Raw genomic sequence first — 22449 nt, forward strand, 5'->3', positions numbered from 1 at the left:
GATGTCTCTAATAAAAACTGAAAGAACCTCAGATGCTGTAAATCAGAGATGAAAATAGAAATTGCTGGAAACGCTCAGCAGGTTTGGCAACATCTAAGGAGAGAAATCAGAGCTAACGTTTCAAAAAATAAATCAGGGGATAGAAAAGGCACATAAGAAGGGCACTATTAACAATAATCGTGGGGGATCTCTGATGTACAGGTGGTCCAGGAAAATCAATTTGGTAGCAGATCCCAAGAAAAGGAACTTGGGGAATATCTGTCAGATGGCTGTTTTTTGGAGCATCTTGTGGTACAGCGCATTAGGGAATAAGCAACTCTGGATTTGGTGATGTGTAATTATTGGACGTTAAGACAAAGGAACCCTTAGGAGGCAGTGACCATAATACAATAAAATTCACCCTGCAATTTGAGAGGGAGAGGCTGGAATCAGATACAACGGTATTACAATTGAGAAAAGGGAGGAGCTCGCCGGAGTTGAATGGAAGAGGACCCTAACAGAGAAGATTGTGACAAAAATAGAAATTTTTGGGAAAGCTCAGTAGGTCTGGTATCATCTGTGGAAAGAAATCAGAGTTAATGTTTCTGATACAGTGACCCGTCCTCAGAAATGGAGTGTTCCAAGGAGGTGGTCACTGGATCCAAAACTTTAGCTCAGATTTCTCTCCGCAGGTGCTGCCAAACCTGCTGAGCCTTTCCAGCAATATCTATTTTCATCTCTGATTTACAGCATCTGCAGTTCTTTCAGTTTTTATTAGGGAAGATTGTGGAGCAACAATGGCAGGAGTTTCTTGGGGTAATTCAGGAGGCACAGCAAGAAATTCATCTCAAGGATGAAGAAGTGTACTAAAGTAGGACAAGGCAGCCCCATGGCTAACCAGAGAAATCAAGGATTGCATAAAAACAAAAGACAAAGTATACAACGTGGTGAAGATTAATGGGAAACCAGAAGTTAGGGAGCCTTTAAAAACCAGAGGACAACTAAAAAAGCAATAACAAGGTACAAGATGAAATATGAGTGTAAACTAGCTAGTAGTATTAAAAAATATTTCAAGAGATTTTTAGATATCTAAAAAGTAAGAGAGAGGCAAGAGTGGGCATTGGACTGCTGGAAAATAAGGCTGGAGAAGTAGTAATGGGGAATAATGAAATGGCACAGGAACTGAATAGGTGCTTTCCATTGGTTCACACAGTGCAAGACTCCACTAGCACACCAGAACATCAAGAGAGTCAGGAGGCAGAAGTGAGTATAGTGCCCATTACTAAGAAGGTGCTGGAGTTGTTGAAAGGCCTGAAGGTGGATAAATCACCTGGACTCAGATGGACTACACCCAGAGTTCTGAAGGAGATGGCTGAGGAGATTGTAGATGCATTAGTGGTGATCTTTCAGGTATCACTGGAGTCAGTGAGGACCCCAGAGGGCTAGAAAAAAGCGAATGTAACACCCCTTTTTAAGAACAGAGGGAGGCAGGAGATAAGAAACTTATAGGCTAATTAGCCTGACCTTGGTCTTGGTAAGATTTTAGAGTCGATTACTAAGGAGGAAGTTGAGGAGCACTTAGTGGTGCAGGGTAAAGGAGGGCTGGGTCAACACAGCTTCATCAAGGGTACCAATACTTGACAAATCTATTCAAATTATTTGAGGAGGTAATGAGCCAGTTAGGTAAAGGAGAGCCAGTGGATGTGAACTGTTTCCTTTTTACTCCCTCTCCATTTTATCTTGTGAAAGTCCCTACTGTCTTATATTTCTGGTTAGTTTACTCTCCTATTTTTTTTCACAATTTTTAATTCAATTTTATTGGCCTTTTTCTGGTTTCTAAAACAATCCCAGTCCTCAGATGTATCCTTAGCCTCCTTTGGTACGCCAGGGATTAATGATTGTTGCTGAGATGTTTTCCAATGAAGGGTACTTCAGTTGAACTTTTGAATTGCTTCCTTAAATTTTGCCACTGATTATTTACCACCTTTTTTGACTATTTACCTAATCAACCTTAACTGGGTCTCCTGTCTTCTTTGTTTAACTGGCTATGTTTAAGTTTAATACTTTGTAATTGGTGTGCGTTACTTTCATACCATGGACAACATGATCATAATGATTAGCCTGGCTCTTGAAATGAATGATTTATAATATGGAAGGAGATATTTTTCTCTCTTAAGTACCAGAAGTCATGTTGTCATGACAACATCAACTAAATGGAACAACCTTAAAGGGGAATGCAGCAATGAAGAGGCCTATGGATTTAAATATTTTGAGATTAGATTAGATTAGATTCCGTCCAGTGTGGAAACAGGCCCTTCGGCCCAACCAGTCCACACCGACCCTCCGAAGAGAAACCCACCCAGACCCATTTCCCTCTGACTAATGCACCTAACACTAGGAAATGTTGAGAACAAAGCAACCCCATTTTATTTTATTAACAGAGAATTTGAATATAAAAGCAAGGAACCTTCATAAAGCACTGCTTAGGCCTTAGCCATGTAGTGTGTTAAATTCTGGGAACCACACATTAACATGTTAGGAAAAACTCAACATCTCATAGAGATAATCAAAAAGACTTCTTTCCAGGGATGAGAGACTGCAATTAGTTGGATCAATTTGTAAAGCTGGGGCAGTTTCAGAGAAGTTTAAGAGATTTGATAGAGGTGCTCAAAAACATGAATGATTTTTGTGAATAAAACAGGTATTTCAGGAGCAACATGAGGTCATAAATTGTTGTTTTTGCTGATAACCTAGAGAGGTGACATGAAGGAACTTCTTTTAACACAGCAACTTGTTGTGTTCTAGATTGCACTGCCTAGAGGAGAGACAGGACCAGATTTAGTGAGAATTTCCAAAGGAGAATTGAATAAATACTTGAATGAGGGAAAACTTTGTAGGTCAATAGGAAAAGAGATCTGGTTGTGCAAAGAGTAGCAGCTCTGAGTCTGAGTCAGAAGGACTTGATGGTCAAGGAAGGTGAGTTCATAATGTGACCACCTAGATTGAGGATCAACTAGTACACACATCCATCATATTCCAGTGGAGGGCAGTAAGAATGAGAGAGATTCCTGATCAGCCATCTGATGGAAAGGAATTGGAGCTTCTTTCATCACTATCCATAGCTGCAGGTTACAACGGGCAAGTAAAAGCATTACTTACCACAGCTTTGGGGATCCAGTTGGTTCAGTTGGCTAGACAGGATCAGGTTGTTACCAACGGCAACCTGGAGTTCAATTTCTGTCCCAGCCAGAGTGGATTTGGGACCTGCTTCCTTACCCTGCCTGTGGTGGAGATCATAGCACTATATATTGGTACTGCATTTGGGCAGAGAAGATTGAGAAAGAGCAGGGAAGTGAAATGAATTGAATAACCCAACCAAAGAGTCAGCACTGACACAATGGGTTAATTGACCACCTCTGCGACCTAATTCTCTGATTTTATGATGACCCTGCCCATGAGGAATATTGAACAAGTAAGCATTATTCATAACGATCAAAATAAGGCATAAAATCATTAAAGGATTGCTCGATAGAACATTTCATTGTTCAAATAATTTCAATATATTGCAAAATGCAAGTACCCTGTCCCTTAATTTATTGAATAAAAATTTAAGGTCTAGTGATACACAGCATCTTAAATTAAAGTCATAGATCATATGTTGTTTGGTTGTTCATTAAATTCTCTACCATTTACATGGTATTTATGAGTTTTGTAAAGTAGATTATTAGGCTATTCCATAGTCAATTTGTTTCATACCTTAATTGTGAAATGTTGTCTTCTATCCTTGATTCCCTCACACTTCTCCATTTGTGTGGTCAGGCAAGGGGTTGGTGGCAATAGGAGGTGGGATTTAAGAGTTTTCTCATGAAGTCCAGGTACTTTTCTTTAATTTTCAGTAACAGATCACATATTACATTGTTTAATTGGATCAAAGTAAGTTTGTTACCTTGGAGCAATTTCGGGGCTCATTTTTGAATGTTTTCAAGCTTGCTTATTTGCCATTTGATAAGACCAGCGTTCAAAACTGGTACTGTATATTCAACACAGGATCTGACAAAATTATTCAACATAGTGAATAGATCAATTTACAATATGTTGTGATGCTTGTAAGATGCAGCTCTGAAGTCTCCATTTCATGCACTTGGTAATCCATTTCATATCACTTCAAATACAGTTATTCTAATTTAATGAACTGTCGTTTCTGCAATCTTTAGCATTGTCTAAGGTTATGAGATGGGAATTAGGAGGGTTGCACTTGGAAAAACAGTTCCATAGCTTTGTGCCTCTTAAGGATTCAGTTCTAGTGATTCACTGTCGCCTATTCATTCAACAAAGTGATTGCTCCTTGCCCTGTGAGATGTACATTTTGATACTCGCATTCTAAGATGATCAGATTATTCACATATTTATAGCGATGAATAACCAAGATAATATTAATACAGGCATTGGTTATGATGGCTAAAAACATAATAAAGCCTAATTTCATTCCTAGCATCTAGTATTATCAACTGGAAGTACTCCCTGCAGATCAAGTAGAATTTTGATTTGTCATGCAAGTCTAAGATTTGCTGTACATATGACAAGCTCACTCTGAATTGAAGGTGATTTAACTTCAGTATTTGAGGTGCCAGGCAAGCTGATTTGCAAATTGAAGCAAATCTATTTGATCCATGAGTTTTGATTGTGTTCTAGAAGAAAGTGGTCACATGAGCACATTCATTAATCAGATTTGACATTCATTGATGGCTGCCTGAAATACTATTGACGTTCCAGAACAGGGCATTGCACGTTATTTAATTAAAATGGAACTATGATACTTTATTGTTCAAAGCAAAACAAAGCATTTTAAATTCTCATTGGTCTAATTTAAAATAATAATGCAAATACTTTTCAATGGAAAATGAAATTGAGTCCACAACAATGAATGTTTTTTCCAAGGCTTTTTATTATGAAATGGATTATATTTTCTTTAAAGAAATTCAGTCCCCAGGTATTACTGGCTCAGTGTAACATCAAAGCTCTGAAAGTTATTTGTAATTATTTTATAGTGCTTGTACAGTTCTTTCTTTTCATGATTTGGAGGAGCTGGTGATTGAAGTTGGCCGGATAACCCAAAAGCTATTCTACTGAGAAATAATGAATGCCATTTAAAAAAAGCTAAGAAATCACACAACACCAGGTTAAAGTCCAACAGGTTTATTTGGAGGCACTCACAACCACCTGATGAAGGAGCAGCGCTCCGAAAGCTAGTGCCTCCAAATAAACCTGCTGGACTATAACCTGCTGTTGTGTGATTTTTAACTTGTTTTTAATGGCATTCATTATTTCTTAGTAGAATTGTTTTTGGGTTCTCCGTTCAACTTCAATCGATATAGATAGCACAATGAAGAAGCAAACGTGAAGGTGAATTAAAACGTTCCTTCAACCTCTTAAAGAGCTTTGAGACATTGGCTGAAACAGAAGGTGCAGATTTAATGTAAACGTTTTGAAGCTGTGAAGGGTGTTGATGGAGTAAATGTCGGCAAATCACATCCTGTTTCAGGAAAATTCATTTTAACAATTAAGGTGAGAAAATGTTAGGAGAAATGAAATATTTTATTGCAAGAGTTATTTGATCTTTGGTTCTTTTAAGGCAAAAGTGAGTAAACTTTTGTTCTCTTCCAATGATTGTATATTCAGAGCACAGATACTAATTTTGGATTGTTCAAGCCGAGTTGATGTTGCAGACACAATATTCTATGTGGGCACTTTGAAAATGTTTGTGGTTCCATCCCAATACTTTACAGAGGTAGCAGTATTTTTCATGTGGTTTTGAAAATGTGTGCATGAATGTGCTGGGTAGGAAGGAGTTCTATTCTCCAATTCTTTTTTTCACTCAACCATCAATTTTATTATAATTAATGCTAATTAACACCGCCCCTTCTAGAATACATTTGAGTTTAAGGAAGTCAAAGCTTAGAGTCAGTCCTTACTGGTTATATATTCTTCTCCATTGGCCAGAATTATTTGGAACGCATTGATATGCTGTATAGACCTCCTGTGCCTCTGCTTGCTTTCCTGCTTTGAAATTACAGTTCAGATTTTCCAGTCTCTTTCTAGCCTGTTTGGTTTTTCACTATGAAGCCTTCCTGTAATGTTAGACTTCTTATGGACAACTAAGTAATGGGACCCCACTTGGTTGAAAAGGGCTGTTGCTATATGCTCTCTAGTGTGACACAATGTGAGGAATTTTTCCCTCACTGCTATGGCAACAGGGGTGGTGAGATAAGTGAATAAATAAGGAAAGAATGAAGAGAATCAGATTCTCAACATCCAGAAAAGCTTGGACAATTGTCCCAAGCCTTTAAGAATGACTTCAGCACCTCTCTTTTGAGTGGCAGCTACCTTATCTCCTTACATTTGCACATTATAATCCCCCCCCCCCCCCCCCCCACAACTTGCGTTATTTGCATCACACATCCACTTCTCTACTTTAAGAGACTAGTGGCACAAAAATCTGACAGGTAAAGCAGAGAGGGTACCCGACAGCCGCAGTTTGCTGAATGCCTGTGCAAGGCATCACCAAACTGTTTCTACTGCATTACACCCCCACAATTTTCACAACTGACATTCTCCTTTGTGCATGGTAGACGAGCAGGAGGCTGGAAGAACACAGCAAGCCAGCAGCATTAGGATGTGGAAAAGTCAATGTTTCGGGTGTAACGTCCTCCTTAATGCATGCAACTTGACATTGGACAGCCCCTAGACTCACCACCTCATCATACCTGCTCTCAAAGCAATTTAGCCACCACTTCAGGCTTTCAGCATCTAATTTGGAGCTGATGGACTTGTATACTTCTGCCAGGTTGCTTTGTGTTAAGGGGCAATCACATATCGCCTGCAATTACAAGATGGTTTAGTAATCCTTCTCACTATACTCCATCACTTTGATAAATTGTAATGATCCCTCTACCTTAATTAGTTTGTATAGTTTTGGATTACTTATTTCTTTGGTTAGATGCTCAGTATGTGACTCTTACACCTATCATGTCATTGTAGTCATTTGGTTTGTCTGCAGCACCACCTTATTTTTAACTTTTTGTAATTATCTCTCTCTGCCACATTTAGTCAGATTATAGGTCACCCCTTCACTTGTTATTCAGCTGTTGACACTTTACTGACACTGTCTGACACTTTTGATCACCTGCAGAGACTTATTATTCAACTCTCCACTCACACCATTTCTACGATCTTTTGATCTCTCTGCCTATAAATTCTGTCTGTATTTCTCTCTTACTTCACCTGAAATTTGGCTTTAATCTGGTTTCGTGTGAATTCTGACTTTGTTCTGACACAGTTTTATCTGTAAGTAACTGGAGACCATATCTCATCTTCATAAGATTAACCTTTCTCCTCACTCATCCTTTACCCTATTCTAATACCTATCCTAAATCCATTCAGGTTACGGTCACTATCTCCAAATGTTCCTCAACTGATACACCTTCCTCCTGAGCAAGCTCACTTCCAAATTCAGTTCAGAACTGCACCCTTCCTTGTTGGTCTTTTTTTGTACTGCCTAAAAAGATGTTTTCCTAAATCAAATTCACAAATTTTTCTCCCACAAAAACTATCTCAGTTAATATTCAAGTGCTTCAAATCCCATACTTTTACTGCCTTATATTTTGCATTTCTCCAAAATTTGAATATATATTTGATTTTTGATCCCTGCCAGACTGTTTGAGGACCTGTAGTACACACTGAACTACATGTTTACTCCTTCAGACAGAGATATCTGAATCTGTAGACAAAGATAAAATTATAGTGATTGTTCACATTTATTTCTACAGCACCAATCCTTCTTATTCAATACAATGTGCTTTACCTTTGAATTGGAGGGTGTCGCTTTACCCATAAGTTGAGACTAGAATCAGGCTTTCAAAAATGACAAACATGCAGCAAGGTTCTGAGAAGATTGTGAGAAGGAATTGATGAACATAAGAACATGGGGCAGCACGGTGGCTAGGGGCAGCACAGTTGCTCAGTGGTTAGCAGCACTGCCTCACAGCACTGAGAACCCAAGTTCCATTCCAGCCTCGGGTGACTGTCAGCATGGAGTGTGCACATTCTCCTCATGTTTGTGTGGTTTTGCTGTGGTTTCATCCCACAGTCCAAAGATGTGCAGGTTAGGTGGACTGGTCATGCTAAAGTTTCCATAGTTTCCAGGGATGTGCAGGCTAGGTGGATTAGCCATGGGAAATGTGGGATTAGATGGGTAGGGTAGGGGGGATGGATCTGAGTGGGATGGTCTTTGGAGAGTCAGTGTGGACTCAGGCCAAATGACCTGCTTCCACCCTTTAGGGATTCGATGAACACTCAAGCAAGAACAAGGAATGGTCCACTTGGCCCTTCCAGCCTGCTTCACCATTCAATAAGATCATTGGTGATTTGCTTTCAACCTTCACTCTACATTCTACATAACACTAATAATCTCTCATTCCCTTGGTAATCAAGAATCTGTTCAACTCTGCTGGAAAGACATTTCAAGATTTTACATCCACTGCCATTTGAGGAACAGATTTCCAGAAACACTCAACCCTCTGAGAGGGAAAAAAAAACAGTTCCTCATCTCTGTCTTAAATGGGACTGCAGGAAGATTCTGCAGGTGAGGGTGGAGAAGATTCAATTTGAAACCAAGTTGCAGGACAGCATGATTTGGCCTTTCTGTTTTATTATTATGTGAATATAGATAATGTTTATTGTGAATGGTTGTAATTCACCTTAATATAAATGTGAACCTTTGGAAACCATTCTAAACCAAATTGAGCTAATACAGTACTAACTTCTGCCTTTAGAGGAATCTATTGAAAGACATGTAAATCTGATCTCGATGGTAAAGATATTTTCACTGTTGCAGTTATGGGTCTGACTATTGTACAAGTAGAAATAGAGCAGTGTGAAGTCAGTAATTTGTTCAAATTAACATCCAAATAATCTGTCTCTCATTGCAGTATTCCATTTTAATCCATCATTTTTTTGATTCTCTTTTCTTTTTAATCCTTTTAAACATAATGGATGACTCACATCCCATTTTAAAATCGTCAAATAAATAGCTTTGTATATTATTATGTGTTTGTATTGAAATAAAACGCAAAGTAAAATTATTGTAATTATCCCCTGGGTTGTGGGCGTTGATCAGCTTAACATGATTACTTGTTCTTCTCTATAAAGTGTGCGTTTTACAGGCTGGCAATTTGACATTTATGTTACAGTACAAAAACACAACATTTAAACAGCCAGGTAGTAGAGTAATGATATAACTCAGTTGAGCTGTCATAGAAATATAGAATGTTGGGTGGGAATTCAATTGTATTTTGTTTGCTTTGTTTCCGTATTTTCATGTTATAACTGGAAGTCCACAATTAGTGACAGGAAGATCTGTTTGTTGCTATGACATTAGCTATTGTAACCCAATCTATTAGGATGAAGGATTTGTCTTGGTTCTTTTTTACATAATATGCAAGATGATTGAACAGCATACACTTGATACTTTAATTCATTTTCTCTCCTTCATCATGAATGCAGTATTACAAAAATAGGGTTAAGATTTATATTTAGTTAAATTAGAAGGCAATTACTCCACTTTGGTCAATCTCACTCCAACCTGTTCTAATTTCCAATCTACACAATGGACGGCAAGCACCTTCTCTGTGTTTTACCCTGAAATGGAGACCAGCTACAACTGAGTGTTATTGCATGTTTGCACTTCGCTGCTCTGTATGCAAAATGTTGCTACCAGGATTGTCAACGAGAGGAGTATTAGAATTAGTTTCACTAAGTAAAACAAAACACTAGTTTGGCAGAGGCCTATTATAATCAAGGCTTTCAAGAGGGATTTGGATGGCAATATGAAGGGAGAGAGAATCTGTAGAGGGAGCCAACATGGAAATGACAGGCCAAGAGGCCTCCTTTGAGCCTGTAACTATTCAATTATTGCAGCACTAATGCAACTTCACTTGTAATTTTCAAAAAGTACTTTGAAACTTGTACTTTCTACACTGTACAGATAATGCTACAGTAATTTCATTCATGGGCCACTTTTTTTTAAATAATTCAGGACTTTTCTCAAAGCAATTGAAAAAAGTCTCACAATGTCTCACAAACTTGATTGAGTTTTTTGAAGACGTAACAAAGACGATTGATGAGGGCAGAGCAATGAATGTGATCTATATGGACTTCAGTAAGGTGTTCGACAAGGTTCCCCATGGGAGACTGATTAGCAAGGTTAGATCTCAAGGAATACAGGGAGATCTAACCATTTGGATACACAACTGGCTCGAAGGTAGAAGACAGAGGGTGGTGGTGGAGGGTTGCTTTTCAGACTGGAGGCCTGTGACCAGTGGAGTGCCACAAGGATCGCTGCTGGGTCCACTACTTTTCATCATTTATATAAATGATTTGGATGTGAGCATAAGAGGTCCAGTTAGTAAGTTTGCAGATGACACCAAAATTGGAATGTAGTGGACAGCGAAGAAGGTTACCTCAGATTACATCTTGATCTTGATCAGATGGGCAAATGGAATGAGAAGCGGCAGATGGAGTTTAACTTAGATAAGTGTGAGATGCTGCATTTTGGGAAAGCAAATCTTAGCAGGACTTATACGCTTAATGATAAAGTCCTAGGGAGTGTTGCTGAACAAAGAGACCTTGGAATGCAGGTTCATAGCTCCTTGAAAGTGGAGTCTCAGTTAGATAGGACAGTGAAGAAGGCATCTGGTATGCTTTGCTTTATTAGTCAGAGTATTGAGTACAGGAGTTGGGAAGTCATGTTGCAGCTGTACAGGACATTGGTTAGACTACTGTTGGAATATTGCATGCAATTCTGGTCTCCTTCCTTTCAGAAAGATGTTGTGAAACTTGAAAGGGTTCAGAAAAGATTTACAAGGATGTTGCCAAGTTTGGAGGATTTGAGCTACAGGGAGAGGCTGAACAGGCTGGAGCAGTTTTCCTGGAACATTGGAGGCTGAGGGATGACCTTATTGAAGTTTATAAAATTATGAGGGGCATGGATAGGATAAAAATACAAGGTCTCTTCCCTGGGGTGGGGGAGTCCATAACTACAGGGTATAGGTTTAGGGTGAGATGAGAAAGATATAAAGAGACCTAAGGGGCAACATTTTCACGTAGAGTGTGGTGCATATATGGAATGAGCTGCCAGAGAAAGTGCTGGAAGCTGGTACAATTGCAACATTTAAAAGGCATCTGGATGGGTATATGAACAGGAAGGGTTTGGATGGATATGGGCCGGGTGCTGGCAGCTGGGACTAGATTGGGTTGGGATATCTGGTCAGCATGGAAGAGTTGGACTGAAGGGTCTGGTTCTGTGCTGTACATCTCTATGACTCTAGTAGAGACAATTGAGTATATGAGTTGGGAGATCATGTTGCAGCTGTACAGGAGATTGGTTAGGCCACTTTTGGAATATTGTGTGCAATTCTGGGCTCCCTCCAAGGGAGGGTGCTGTGAAACTTGTATATCTTTTCTGAACCCGTTCAAGGATGTTGCCAGGGTTAGATGGTTTGAGCTGTAGGGAGAGAATGAACAGGCTGGGGGTGTTTTCTTGGAGTGTTGGAGGCTGAGGGGTGACCTTATTAGGGTTTATAAAATCATAAGGAGCATGGATAGTGTACATAGACAAGGTCTTTTCCCTGAGTTGGGGGAGTCCAGAACTAGAGGACATAGGTTTAGGGTGAGAGGGGAAAGATTTAAAAGGGATCAAAGGGGCAGCTTTTTCATGCAGAAGGTGGTGCATATGTGGAATGAGTTGCCAGAGGAAGTGGTGGAGGCTAGTACAATTAAAACATTTAAAAGGCATCTGGATGGGTATATGAATAGGAAGGGTTTTGAGGGATATGAGCCAAGTGCTGGAAAATGGGAGTAGATTAATTTAGGATAGCTGGTCAGCATAGACGAGTTAGACCAAGGGTCAGTTTCCATGCTGTACATCTCTCTGACTCTTTTACATTCTTGCCACTAGAAGCGTATCTACAGGCAAACCCTTAAATTCTAGGAACTTGCATACTGTCTGCACTTAGTGACTGCGTACAACCTGCCCATGGGTAGTAGCACAGGCACCCACTCTATGCTAATCTCTTGCTACAAGTAAAAGAAAATCTCTGTGACAAACCATGTAACTTTAGCTTAAAATTCTTAAATCACAACTCTTCTCCAATTTTAATTATTGCATATTTTCTCGGACCAAAATAATAAGAGTCAGGATTCTTGTTGAATTGTTTCAGAAAGTTCTTATAGCTGTCATGGAAGTGTGTACCATGGGCAATTTCTGCTCGATAGGTTTTTCCTGAATGAAATTAAGTGATTAAAATAAATGAATTAAAGGAATGAGGTTTTATTGCTGAGATATGTTTACTCCAGTTACCTTCTTAAACAAGGGAACCAGAGTATATATCTTTCTAGCAAGATTCTTTGACTAAACCTCAATCTTCACAGCTAAACAGGTTTTTTAAAAAAAATTAAATTCTACCCTGTCAGTAGAAAAATAAACACGAATTGTTACTAGCCTATAATTTGTTTGATCGCTGAACAGGTTTGATCTGTCTTGTTTTCTGAACACAGTCTAAGTTGGCATATCAAATAGTTTGTTGTTCTTAAACAGTTTGCTCATGCATATGTGAGACTACACAAGTACCTGTATTGATCATTTCCCAGCAGTAACTGTCTGTAAATACAAGTAACTGATCATTTGCTTGGATGCTACCTCTGCATAGAATTTGATTTACCTATAGGTTTTCATGCCAGGTCAAGGATAAACCTTTTAAAAGAGCGACAATTAAATCTTCTATTTGAAATAGATTGCTACTGTGGCCTTGATGAATGTCTGGAATTTGATTCTGTTCCAAGCACACTGCAATACAGAGGAGCCTTGATTATCCGAATACCAATTATCCAAATATCAGGTTATCCAAAGGAAATCTCAAGGTTCCGATAGAAACATTACATCAAAGACGTGTTTCCAACAGTGATTGTGTTTTTTGTTTACAGTGATTAAATAGGCACCATCTCCAAATGACTGACCTCCCGCCCACTCTCTCTCTCCCCGCACTTTCCCTGGAGTTCTACACAGGGGTGTACCCTAAACCCCACGCCCCCTTTCGCCAGGTAATCTCTCCAATATTGTCCTATACAGGGCAAATGTGGAACCTGTCAAAAAGTTACAGTAAAAAGTTGTGTGTGTGTGTGTGTTTGCTATTTGGAGACTTACCCCTCACAACAGTCTTGTTGTTGGTGTACAGTCCGGCTGCCCTAGGGCGGGGGCAGGGGCGGACGGGGTGGGGGGGGGGGGACGGCCACGGAGTGGGGGGTGGTATTGGACAGGGTTGGGGATGGCCGGGGGGACGGTATTAGACATGGGTGTTGGACGGGTTGGGGGCGGTGTTGGATGGGGTGGAGGCGGTATTGGACAGGGGTGGGCTGGGGGGGCAGTGTTGGATGGGTCAGGCTGGAGTTCGCGCACTGTGTGCTGCTGCCTCGTCTCCTGAATGGGGAGCAGACTTTAAAAACCGCGAGCCCCAGAGGAAAGGGATTTAATCGACTAACCGAATAGTCGATCATCTGAACAAAGTAGTGCCCGCCCATCTCGTTTGGATAATCGAGGTGCCTCTGAGTATATTCAAGGCAATGCGGCCAGGAACTTGTGAAATAAAATAGGAAATGCCGAACTTGTTAAAAGTTTACATCTGACCTGTTGGCTCCTCTCTCTTAGTCCAGTGCAGAGTGAGCTGTTGTGCATTACCTGCATTTTCTATTTATTTTAGATTTGCAGCATTTGACATTTTTCTCTTGACAATCCTTATTGTTGTGCTGTTTTACAAATCTGTCACTTTCTGTCAGTATTCCTTAATCTTTCATGACTGGTAATCTGAGGAAAAGATTACAAAATCAGGTTTCAGTGTGGTTGCCATCTTATATAGTATGGGAAGAGGTTTACATGGTGATGCCACATGGATATGAAGTACTCTACATCCAAGTACACTATGACTAATTACTAAAGACTCTATTTGGGTTATAAATATCTATCTGTCTGTTTTAAAATAAACAGTTGATCAATTCATGTTTATGGAAAAGAAATCCAAACATAAACTACTCTTGATATGTTTTATGCTGATCTTGAACCTCTGGGCCGAAGTGATGGAAACTATATAGCAATCCATTTTTTAATTTGTCTTTTGAAGTGCCAGAATTTGAACAGCAGAAAAGCTAGTCTTGGCTCTCATATTCAAGATATTGAAAGGTAGTTATTTATGGTGTGCACTCCTTGTACTGGACTTAATACAACTTACATATAAATAGGTACCCAACCATGAGACATTAGTTTTGTATTTCAGATAACTGTAAATCTCTCCACACACCACACACCCTACAATTTAGAAAGAAACAGTAGACTATTTCAGTTGGGTCATGGGCAATCCAATTTAGTTAACCAACTAATTTTTGTTCCAGAATGATATAACAATTTATTGTGACAATTCTAGCTTTGTATACTGCACCTGAACAGTATTTCACTGAGCATCTGATAGTAATCTCACTCAGTTGTGTAAAGGCATGTCACAATTTTTTTTCCAACATTCATTGCCAAATGGTGTTGTGCATCTTTATACAACCTCCAAACAAGGTCAGTGTATTGACATACCCATGTGTTTGATCTATGCCCCCAGAAAAAAAACCTAACAAATCCGACCTAATAACTAGCCTTAAGATGTGACGAATGCATTGTTCCTGTTTCATAATAGATTCTAACATTTCTCTATCTGTCTTCCTTTCAAGCTCTGGCCCTATAAACATAACCATGCCAACTGGTGCTGGTAGACTGAATCCAGATTTGCCAGGTTTGAGATATGTAAAACTAAAGACACACTCTGTCCCGACCAGCGCTGTGTGTGTCTTTCCTTACACCAAATGGACCATAGTGGTTCAGGAATGTGGCTCACCACCACTATCTCGAGGGCAATTAGGGATGAACAGTAAATGCTGACCTTGCCAGTGATTTCTATATCTTGTGAATGATTTTAAAAATATTGTTGAACTCTTTCGTCCTTACCGTTGATCTAAAATCTCCACTGCTGGTGTAGTTATATGCAGTGGTAGTCAGCCTCATTCACACTCCAGACTTAGCCAGCTTTTCCTCACAGATTGAGGAAACATGTACAGTGTTATAATGCAACACTTGGCATCAAAGACACCAATCATCTATGAGCAGAGCTCATTTTAATCTAGCCCACCCACCTAGCAGTTTATCAATAGAAAGTAATGTCTAGTGGGTTGTAAAGAAGTGTCTAAACCAATTTTCACTTCTTCTGAGTTTGATTACCTTAATTTCAAGATTACTTAAAGGAAACAATGCCTGGGGTGCTTGTTCTGATTCTAAGTCATGGATAAGTATCTGAGACCTGAAGTAATTATGATTCGGAGATGCCGGTGTTGGACTGGGGTGTACAAAGTTAAAAATCACACAACACCAGGTTATAGTCCAACAGGTTTTATTGGAAGCACCTGATGAAGGAGCGTCGCTCTGAAAGCTAGTGTGCTTCCAATAAAACCTGTTGGACTATAACCTGGTGTTGTGTGATTTTTAACTCTGAAGTAATTAGATTGCTTTGATTGTATTATACACTTATTAATTAGCTGTTAGTACTATCTACATTTATTGTGAATTATCTTTCTGTAACTAGGTAATGTTTTAGATCCTTCATAAAACAGGGTCAACGCTTGAAATTACAATGCAGTATTTTACACCAGCTTTACCAAAATTGTTCAGCAATGTGTTGATATTTCGATGCTTTTCAGGTCAGTTAAATCAGAAGAACTGGGTGAAGAAATATCCAATTTGCTCTGGTCCTAAACAATCCCCCATCAATATAGATGATGGTTTTACTCAAGTCAACATGAATTTTCGAAAGTTGCTGTTTGAGGGCTGGGAACGTGAATCCAGTGGAAATACAGTCATTCACAACAATGGGAAAACAGGTATTTGCCTTATTTCCATTTAAAATATCACAGCTACATTTCAAGGTACTTTCCCCTGTGTTTGGGACTGATCTGTTACAGTTGAATTAGAATAAAGTTACCTTTACTGTTTTTCACCCCCCCACCCCCCATTTACTTGGGATGTCTTATTGCTGAAATTCATTCTACAAGCATATTTCCCTGTTTTAATAACTCACCAAATGTATTTACAACAGGATAACTAATGTCAAACACCTTTTATTCTTCATCTTCAGTGGAAATGAATTTGACAGATGAATATTACATAAGTGGTGGTGGCATGAAGTCCAGATACAAAGCAGGCAAGATAATGTTCCACTGGGGCAAGTGTAATGCAACAGAAGGATCAGAACATACCATAGATGGACAAAAATTTCCATTGGAGGTGATTTGCTTTATTTTTAACATTTGATCTAATATATGTATATATATATTTTCTAAATTTATGTATTTAATATGCAAAAGGTACCTGCGTCGATTTTCTGAAGAAAACTGCTCTAGACTCTACCTGAGGCTCGAAAATCAGCACATCCACATTGCATTTCAATGTTACAATTTATTGAAAGAAAGAAGGAAACTTTAAATTGAGTGTTATCGTAGTGTATGAACATAAGTAAAATCAGACATAAAAAATAAAACAAAGAACTGTGGATGCTGAAGATCTGAAATCTAAACAGAAATTGCTGAAGAAACTAAGCAGGTCTGGCAGTACCTGTGGAGAAAAAGCTGAGTTGATGTTTCAGATCCAGTGACCCTTCTTCAGAAACAGCAGAAACTCAAGTTGGGTCTTTTTCCCCGGTACGGAAATTCCATTGCTTGGTATGTAGGGTGTAGGGGCCATGGGGCATGGTGAAAGGATGTAACTTTGCACTGCAAGCACGCATTAAGACCTTTAGAAATTTACCTTTCAAAAACTCTAGACCATGGCTCTCAACCTCTGAGGGACTGTGAAAACGTTGGCTTGACTCCATGAAAATTATGGAAAATCGGGAGATTCTTATCCCTGCAATGTAGGGTTGAGAGTGCTCAGTGTTTGCTTGCAACCCGCAGCTTATCCTACATTGGTAAAACAAGGGGTGTCACAAATGAGGCTCGGAATTCTGGAATAAGATTGCAGGCTTCATTTTAATTGATCCGCAAAGCTTCCTAACTCCGAACAAAAATCTAGTGCATCCTTCCCTTGGTAAGGAAACCCTACCACACCCTTAGAACTACCCCGCAGTGTATTATTGCCAATGGGACAAGTTAAGTACTGTCAACTGCTGGTTTGCCAATTTATTTGGGATAGTTCCCTTTCTACTTCTTAAAAACAAATTTTCTACTCTTAGTCAGATATTTTTATTTCTTCCTGTGCTGCCTCCTTTCTCATTTTTAAACTTAACCTAATAATGTCCTATTGGCTTAGCATAGGTTGGTTAGCTCAGATGGTTAGACTGTGGTGCTGATAATAGCAAGGTCATGGGTTCAATCCCCACAGAGACCAGCTATAGCATTGGGATTTGCACTTGCTGGGTCTGTGTTTGTCATTGCGTTTGATCCAAAGGGAATTCATGGAATGCTTACAGGATGGTATTTGGAACAGCTGTGATGGAGCCCACAAGGGAGCAGGCTTTTCTGGACTTAGTGCTATGTAATGAGACAGAGTTTATAAAAGATCTTAAAGTTAGGGAACACTTAGGAGGCAGCGATCATAATATGGTAGAGTTCAGTCTCCGTTTGAAAGAGAGAAGACAAAATTGGATGTAATGGTGTGACAGTTAAATAAAGGTGATTACAAGGGCATGAGAGAGGAACTGATGAAAATCGACTGGAAGCAGAGCCTAGTGGGGAAGACAGCAGAGCAACAATTGTGGGAGTTTCTGGGTATAATTGAAGATACAGTTCAGAGGTTCATCCCAAAGAAAAGAAAGATTATCCAGGGGTGGGGAGTGGAGGGAGGGATTAGAAACCATGGCTGACAAAGGAACTTAGGAAATGTATCACAGAAACAGAGAGAGCCTATAATGTGGCCAAGAGCACTGGGAAATCATAAGATTGGGAAGGTGACAAAAACCATCAGAGGATAACAAAGAGAGAAATAAGGAAGGAGAGGATCAAATATGAACGTAGGCTAGCCAGTAACATTAGAAATGATGGTAAAAGTTTATTTCAATACATAAGAAACAAACGAAAGGCAAAAGACATTGGGCCGCTCCAAATTGATGCTGGAAGGCTAATGATGGGAGATAAGGAAATAGTGAAGAACTTAGTAAGTACTTTGCGTCAGTCTTCACAGTGGAAGACATGAGTAATATCTCAACAATTAAGGAGAGTTAGGAGGCGGAGTTGAGTATGGTAACCATTACAAAAGAGAAAGTGCTAGAAAAGCTAAAAGGTCTAAACAAAGATAAATCTCCTGGGCCCGATGGGCTACATCCGAGAGTTCTGAGGGAGGTGGCTGGGGAAGTAGCAGAGGCATTGGTTGTGAGCTTTCAAAAGTCACTGGAGTCAGGGAAGGTCCCAGATGATTGGAAGAATGCTGTTGTAACCCCCTTGTTCAAGAAACGATCAAGACAAAAGATGGAAAATTATAGGCCAATTAGCTTAACTTCGGTTGTTGATAAAATCCTAGAATCCATCATTAAGGATAAGATTTCTAAATTCTTGGAAGTGCAGGGTCGGATTAGAACAAGTCAGCATGAATTTAGTAAGGGGAGGTCATGCCTGACAAACCTGTTAGAATTCTTTTAAGAGTTAACAAGTAGGTTAGACCAGGGAAACCCAGTGGGCGTTATAGAGTCATAGAGTTGTAGAGATGGACAGCACAGAAATAAACCCTTTGGTCCAACTCGTCCATGCCAACCAGATATCCCAACTCAATCTAGTCCCACCTGCCAGCACCTGGCCCATATCTCTCCAAACCCTTCTTATTCATATACCAATCCAGATGCCTTTTAAATGTTGCATATGTACTAGCCTCCACCACTTCCTCTGGCAGCCCATTCGACACATGCACCACCGACTGCGTGAAAACGTTACCTCTTAGGTCTCTTTTATATTGTTCCCCTCTCAGCCTAAATCCATGCCCTCGAGTTCTGGACTCCCCCACCCCAGGGAAAAGACTTTGTCTATTTACCCTAACCATGCCCCATATGATTTTCTAAACCTCTATAAGGTCACCCCTCAGCCTCCGATCCTCTAAGGAAAACAGCCCTAGCATATTCAACCTTCCCTTTAGCTCAAATCCTCCAACCCTGGCAACATCCTTGTAAATCTTTTCTGAACCCTTTCAAGTTTCACAACATCTTTCCGATATGAAGGAGACCAGAATTGCATGCAATATTCTAAAAGTGGCCTAACCAATGTATTGTACAGCTCAACATGACCTCCCAACTCCTGTACTCAATACGCTGACCAATAAAGGAAAGCATACCAAGTGCCTTCTTCACTATCCTATCTACCTGCGACTCTACTTTCAAGGAGCTATGAACCTGTACTCCAAGGTCTCTTTGTCCAGCAACACTCCTAGGACCTTACCATTAAGTGTATCAGTCCTGCTAACATTTTCTTTCCCAGAGTGCAGCACCTCGTATTTATCTAATTTAAGCTCCATCTGCCACTCCTCAGCCCATTGGCTCATCTGATCAAGATCCCATTGTAATCCAAGGTAGCCTTCTTCGCTGTCCACAACACCTCCAATTTTGGTGTCATCTGCAAACTTACTAAGTCTACCTCTTAAGCTCAGATCCAAATCATTTATATAAATGATGGCAAGTAGTGGACCCAGCACCAATCCTTGTGGCTCTCCACTGGTCACAGTCCTCCAATCTGAAAAACCACCCTCCACCACCACCCTCTGTATCAAAATCTATCTAGACTTGCAAAAGGCCTTTGATAAGGTGTCTCACAAGAGACTGCTGAGTAAGATGAGGGCCCATGGTGTTCGAGGTGACCTTCTGACATGGATTGAGGATTGGCTGTCTGACTAAAGGCAGTGAGTTGGGATAAAAGTTTCTTTTTCAGAATGGCAGCCGGTGACAAGTGGTGTCCCGCAGGGTTCAGTGTTGGGGCTGTAGCAGTTCACTTTATATATTAATGATCTGGATGAAAGGACTGGGGGCATTCTGGTGAAGTTTGCCGATGATAAGAAGTTAGGTGGACAGGCAGGTAGTACTGAGGAGCTGGTGAAGCTGCAGAAAGATTTAGACAGTTTAGGAGAGTGGTCCAAGAAATGGCTGATGAAATTCAGTGTGAGCAAATGCGAAGATTTGCACTTTGGAAAAAAGAATACAGGCATGAACTATTTTCTAAGTGGTATGAAAATTCATAAAACCAAAGTAGAAAGGGATCTAGGAGTTTTATCCAGGATTCTGTAAAGTTTAACTTGCAGGTTGAGTCTGTGATTAAGAAAGCAAACGTAATGTCATTCATCTCAAGGAGGGTTGGAATATAAAAGCAGCGAATTGCTTCTGAGACTTTATAAAGCTCTAGTTAGGCCCCATTTGGAATACTGTGTCCAATTTTAGGCCCCTCATCTCAGGAAAGACATACTTGCACTGGAGCGTGTCTAGCGGAGATTCACACGAATCATCCCTGAAATGGTAGGCCTAACATACGATGAACGACTGAGGATCCTGGGATTGTATTCATTAGAGTTTTGAAGGTTGAGGGGAGATCTAATAGAAGCTTACAAGATAATGCATGGCTTAGAAAGGGTGGACGCTAGAAAGTTGTTTCAGTTGGGCAGGGAGAATATGTCCCATGGGCACAGCCTTAGAAATAAAGGGGGTCAATTTAGAACAGAAATGAGAGACATTTCTTCAGCCAGAGAGTGGTGGGCCTGTGGAATTCATTTGCATGGAGCACAGTGGAGGCCGACACGTTAAATGTAATCAAGGCAGAGATTGATAAATTCTTGCAAGGAATCAAGGGCTACAGGGAGAGTTCGGGTAAGTGAAGTTGAAATGCCCATCAGCCATGATTAAATGGTGGTGTGGACTCAGTGGGCTGAATGGCCTTACTTCCACTCCTATGTCTTATGGTCTTATGGTCTCCTAGATCATCCCCTGCCATTACATTGTTTATTTGCTCAAAGTAATTGCCTGGAACCAAGTCCACTATTACCCTTTTCTTTTCTGGCCTGTTAAGATTTTCAAACATTTTCCATTTGAAAGGCCATTTTGAAATGGATTATTAATCAAAAACCCACTCTTATTTAAAGTGTAATACTGCATAACACAAAATCTGGACGTGCTGCAAGTTAAGGGTATTTTTAGTCACATCTCTGGCCACCACTCCCAGGTTACTCTTGACTGTAACAACTTAAGTCATGGCCTCTCATTTTCACACGTTGGCCAGCCATTACAAAAGCGTTCATGAGCCACAATGATCGAGCAAGCAGTCCTACAAATGTGGAAGGTACTGCCTTCTTTGACACATACTTCAGACAATTAAAATTTCAAATTATCCTTTCTAGTTTGCCTGCTTATCCCTTCTGCTAAGTTCTTTTCACTGCTTGGTAGTCTGTAAGACACTGCTAATGCTCCCTGTCTCATTTATCACTTTGGCCAAATAAATTTAACTTTTGCACCATCCCCATACCATCTCTGTTTCTAATAGTGTAGTGAAATCTTTTGATGAAATGAGATGCAATGAAATCCATTGCTAGTCCTTTCTACTCTTTTTCTGTTTAATATTTTTTAACCATTCAGTTTCATTCTACTGTCTAAATTTGGGTCAGGACATGTTAGTCCTTAAATGCCACCCGTACAATTTTAATCGTACATTTTACTAGTTTTAATTGCACTACAGGAAGCCAAACCACCCTTTGGTTATTTGGTAGTTATATCCAGTATATTTTCTGATGCTGTTTTTCTTACATCTTTCCTAAGCCTCCAATCCTGTTAGGTTGCTTTTCCTTTACCTCATCTTGTTTCTCTCTTCCCTTTAACACAGTCTCCACCAAATATCTCTCAGCAAGCACACTGATCGCAGTTTTATTGACACTTTACTCACACTATTCATACTTAGCTATTTGCACTCTTAATAACCTGGAATTATCTTTTGTTTGTCTCTCCACCTACATATTCTGTACCTGTGCACCCCTCTCCACTTCACCTGATGAAAGAGCAGCACTTCAAAAGCTTGTGATCTTAAATAAACTTGTTGGACTATAACCTGGTGTCCTGTGACTTACGACTTTGTCCACCGCATCTCTAATTCCCAGTTTTGTTTGGTAAAGCTTAAAATCTTAATTAGTCCATAACCATTCCAGAACTGGCTTCAGCTCGCAAGGAATCTTGACCCAAGTGGTATTGCTACTTACTTGATTTTATAATCGCTGCAGTTTCCTTTTTGCAGATCCCCAAATATATATCTTCGTATGATATTGGTTCCATAGTGGACTCCACTTCCCAGCTACTTCCTGCTTATTCCATAATATCCATTCCCTTT

General features: G+C 39.9%; 1 protein-coding gene across 3 annotated transcripts in view; it reads left to right on the forward strand.

Moving 5' to 3' along the window:
* LOC122559541 (receptor-type tyrosine-protein phosphatase zeta) overlaps window positions 1-22449 on the forward strand; it is a 265364-nt gene that overhangs the window by 128592 nt on the left and 114323 nt on the right. For all 3 annotated transcript variants that reach the window (XM_043709180.2, XM_043709179.2, XM_087997408.1), the window contains exons 3-4: window positions 15820-15999; window positions 16254-16402. In XM_043709180.2, the coding sequence (XP_043565115.2) occupies window positions 15820-15999; window positions 16254-16402 (329 nt within the window). The remainder of the gene's footprint in view (window positions 1-15819; window positions 16000-16253; window positions 16403-22449) is intronic.

This window comes from Chiloscyllium plagiosum, unplaced genomic scaffold (genome assembly GCF_037043375.1).
Source record: "Chiloscyllium plagiosum isolate Xiang-an unplaced genomic scaffold, Cpla_swu_hap1 HiC_scaffold_19, whole genome shotgun sequence".
Taxonomy (NCBI): domain Eukaryota; kingdom Metazoa; phylum Chordata; class Chondrichthyes; order Orectolobiformes; family Hemiscylliidae; genus Chiloscyllium; species Chiloscyllium plagiosum.